This window comes from Crocuta crocuta, unplaced genomic scaffold (assembly GCF_008692635.1).
Source record: "Crocuta crocuta isolate KB4526 unplaced genomic scaffold, BGI_CrCroc_1.0 scaffold482, whole genome shotgun sequence".
Taxonomy (NCBI): Eukaryota; Metazoa; Chordata; class Mammalia; order Carnivora; family Hyaenidae; genus Crocuta; species Crocuta crocuta.
Genome location: NW_027527459.1, coordinates 1,001,701 through 1,005,820, shown reverse-complemented (window position 1 = coordinate 1,005,820; position 4,120 = coordinate 1,001,701). Strand labels below are relative to the sequence as shown.

The following is a 4,120-nucleotide window of genomic DNA, read 5'->3' as shown; positions in this document are numbered from 1 at the left end:
GGAGAATTCTCTAGGCCTTGATTTCATAATCTTTACTGTCAGTGTTAGAGCAGGTTGGAGGCATTTTGTTTTTTCAGCTCTATTCAGGCATACTTGACATAAATAAACTGCGTATTTAAGGTATACAATTTGAGTTATAATGTATGTATACACCTGTGAAAACATCTCTGCAGTCTAGATAATACACATTTCTACCACCCTTCCCCCCAAATTTCTCTTGCTCCTTTGTATTTCATCTTCCTTCACTCCATTTCCTCCTCTCTAGGTAACCACTGATCTGTTTTCTGTCACTATAGATTAGTTTGCAATTTCTAGAGTTCTTCTATGAATGGAATCATATAGTGAGTATTTCTTTTTTTGGTCTGGCATATTTTATTCAGCATAATTATTTTGTGATTCATCCATGTTGCTCCTTGTATTATTTCTTATTATTGTTAATTAGTATTCCACTGTATATACTACAGTTACACTGAACTACAGTTTGTCCATTTACATGCTGGTACATTTGAGAGTGTACTATTACAAATAAAGCTGCTATCAGTATTTGTGTATAGTCTTTGTATGAACATAGTCATTTATTTCTATTGGGTATATACCTAGGAACAAGATGGCTGGGTCATAGGGTAGTTACTAGTTTAACTTTTAAGGAAACTGACAGTTTTACAAAGTAGTTGTACCATTTTACGTTTTATATTTCCACTAGCAGCTTTAAAAATTTCCATTTCCTGGGTGCCTGGGTGGCTCAGTAGGTTGAGTGCCTGACTCTTGATTTTGGCTTAGGTCATGATCCCAGGGTCGTGGGATCAAGCATTGTGTTGGGCTCCACGCTGAGCATAGAGCCTACTTAAGATTCTCTACCTCCCTCTCTCTCTGCCCCTCTTCCCCAAATGTGTGTGCACATGCTCTCTCTCTCTCAAATTAAAAAAAAATTCCATTTGGTATTTTGGAGCCACTTTTACATTCATAAGCCATACTTTTTGGGGGTATAGGGAGAGGCAAAAATATTTAGAAGTTTTCTTCTCAGAACTTCAGGTAAATATTTCTTTGGAGAATTTATGAGAGTCGAGCTCCTTTCAGTNAAATAGAAGAAAATGTTTTCTTACCTTTAGATTTCATAAAAAGAGGAAAGAAACACTTTTTATATTTGGATAGTTTGGTTTTGTAAGTGATTGTTAAGATGCTGTGAACCAGGTATTAGTTTTATAGCATTAAATATAAGTGTAGAGTTAATAGAAGTAACTCTGGGACTCTCTTATAAAATAAGTTACATAAGAATTTTCTGTGAAAAATCTCTGAACTCCTCTATAATGTACTATGTTCAGAACTGACATTTGTAAGTTCATCACAGCTGTTTTTTTCTTCCCTCCAGCATTAGAAGAAATCATTATTTATTTGCTTGTCCCAATGAAGTGGTTAGCTTGCATTTAGGAGCTATGTCTAATGAAAAATGTAATTTTAAATTCTAGAATTCCAGTCAGCTTGATGTGCAAGGCACGTGGGAATTGATATACATTGAAGGAATAGCAGATGATATTTCATGCTCACTCAGGGTCATAGGCGTACATTTTATTGAGAGGAATGGTGGGTAGAATCTGCTGTGTTGTTTAAATTTATTTGTCTCTTTGGGGTGCCTGGATAGCTCAGTAGGTTGAGCGTCCAACTTTGTCTCAGGTCATGATCTCACAGTTTGTGGGTTTGAGCCCCCTATCGGGCTCTGTGCTGACAGCTTGGAGCCTGGAGCCTGCTTCGTTGTCTGTCTCTCCTCTTTCCCACTCGTGCTCTGCCTCTCTCTGTCTCTCAAAAATAAATAAACGTTAAATTTTTTAAAAATTTATTTGTCTCTTGTGTGTAAATGTTTGCATTCTCATAAATTAAGTACACATATGATATGACTGTACTATAATGTAATTTTGGTAACAAGTGAAGCTAGATGCAAGTGAAATTAATAATGTGTTAAGAATAGGGTGGCTGATAGGAATGTCCATTAAATCTCTGTTCATCAGCCCTCATTAGCTTTCCCTAAGAGATTAGCAAGAATAAGTAGCCATTGGCATCTATTCAGAGCTTGTCTTGCTTTCTTCTCCTGCTCTACCTAGGTTGTCTGTTTTCCTCCTCTCTTGTGTTATCTATACTCTTTTGTTATGTCCCCAACTCCTTGGTATTCTCTCATCTCTTCAGTATCAGTAGTATACTTGTTTTCTCTTCAGAATGCTGCCAGAAACCACAGAAATCAGTGGTACAGTTATATTATAGTTTTGTTATATATAAGATGAACTGAGAAATGATTCTAAAAATGATGTTCTACATTTAAGAACCTGAACTTCTAACTCTTTGCCAACATTCCAAATGCTTCTGCATAAAACATTAAAGAAAATCCTTTAGTCGTCTAACTTGTAAATGCATTGTTTGATTGTCTTATTTTCCTGAGAATTAAATATGTGCATCTCTTTCACTAGCCTGAGTAATCAAGAACTGAGACATTGTGGCATAGAAGAAAGTCTGCTTGACTTAGTGTCACAGGTCCTGGGCTCCAGCCCTAGTTGTGTTATTAACCCACTTTGTCTTCCTGGGCAAGTCATATTTCTCATCTGTAAACTGTGGGGAGTGGACTTGGTCATCTGGAAAATTATAAAGATTTTGCTCTGGTGCAGAGGAAGCAAACTTATAAAAAAAAAAGTGTTTAAAAACATATAAGAGCTGAATGCTAATGGCTTTATTAGAAATGATGTATAATTACTTGAATTTGTGTATATCTCATCTGTTGCAGGATGCTTTAATCTGGATCCCAATAGAGTTTTGGATGTCATTTTAGAAGTGTTTGAATGCAGGCCAGAACATGATGACTTCTTTATATCTTTATTAGAATCTTACATGAGTATGTGTGAACCGCAAACACTGTGTCATATTCTTGGGTTCAAATTCAAGTTTTACCAGGTAAAAAAAAAGTGTGTGTGTGTGCGCGTGTGCGCGCGCGTGTGCGCATACACATATTATGTGTGTGTGTGTGTGTATATATATCTCATGGTTTTATATTTGCAGCTTATATTTGTAAATGATTGGTTTTAGCTCAGCCATTCTAGCAGAGGTGGTAGATAAATGGGTAACTAACAGTGCCATGTGATAAGTACTATGTTAGTAGTATGAATGGTGTGATGTGACAGCCTAGAGGAAAGCATAATAAATTTTTGCCTTTAGAGAGAGAGGATCAGAGAGAATTTTATAGATATAACTCTTTTTTAACCTGGTCCTTTAAGTAGGAGTTTGAGAGTTGTCCTTTTAGAAGTAACAAATAGTGTAAGTGAAGATGTGGCAGTATGAATGTATACTACAGATTCAAAAGTGATATGTAGTTTGATGTGGCTGGATTGTAAAATGTAGGGAAAAGAAGAGAGAGGAAATAAAGTTGGAAAGATAGGCATACTTTAGATTGTCAAGGGTCTAGAACTTTATTGTGTAGACAGTGACCATGGGAATTTTTTAATGCGTGTTTTACATCATTTTTCACTTAAACCACTATAATAGTTACCTAGCAAGTCTGTGCCTCTGATTATTTCTCTTTAAGCCCTTCTTTCATGTTATCACTACTGTTAAATTCTAAAAGAGATTGAATCGACACACTGCTCAAAAACCTTTGTCTGCAGGATAAAATTCAAATGTCTAAATGTGGCAGAAAAGGTTCTTCACAATCTGGCCCCATTCTATCTTTCCAGCCTTATCTTTAGTGTTTTTCCCCTCTCAAATCTAATATTCTAGTCATATTAAATTACTAGCCATTTCCTGAACTTAGGTATAGACAGTGATGGCAGCTTTTCCTGTTCCTACCAGCATCCAGGGAGTCCACTCCTAGCGCAGGGAGAGAGAATCTCAAGTATTCATCACATCTTAAGAGGTGCCGTGAATGCTTGGGGTTTGAGAACATGAAGCCAGCTGCTGAAGTGATAGGGTAGCTGAAATTTAACTTGGGCATAATTAATTAGAATATAAGTTAGGGCTTAGGAGACTGTAGGTTTCAGAGCATATTACAGTGAATAATGATGACCTACTGCATAACATCAAGTATTATTAGTTGAATGTGAGTTTTAGAATTTAAGGATATTTATATTAACATATTCTTCATAAT

The 4,120-nt window shown here is 36.1% G+C and overlaps 1 protein-coding gene across 1 annotated transcript in view; it reads left to right on the top strand.

Annotated features, from left to right (window-relative positions):
- The window catches only part of THOC2 (THO complex subunit 2), a 112,518-nt gene that overhangs the window by 39,524 nt on the left and 68,874 nt on the right, over positions 1–4,120 (top strand). Inside the window, 1 exon segment of the mRNA XM_077763494.1 lies at positions 2,768–2,934. Coding sequence (XP_077619620.1) covers positions 2,768–2,934 — 167 coding nt within the window.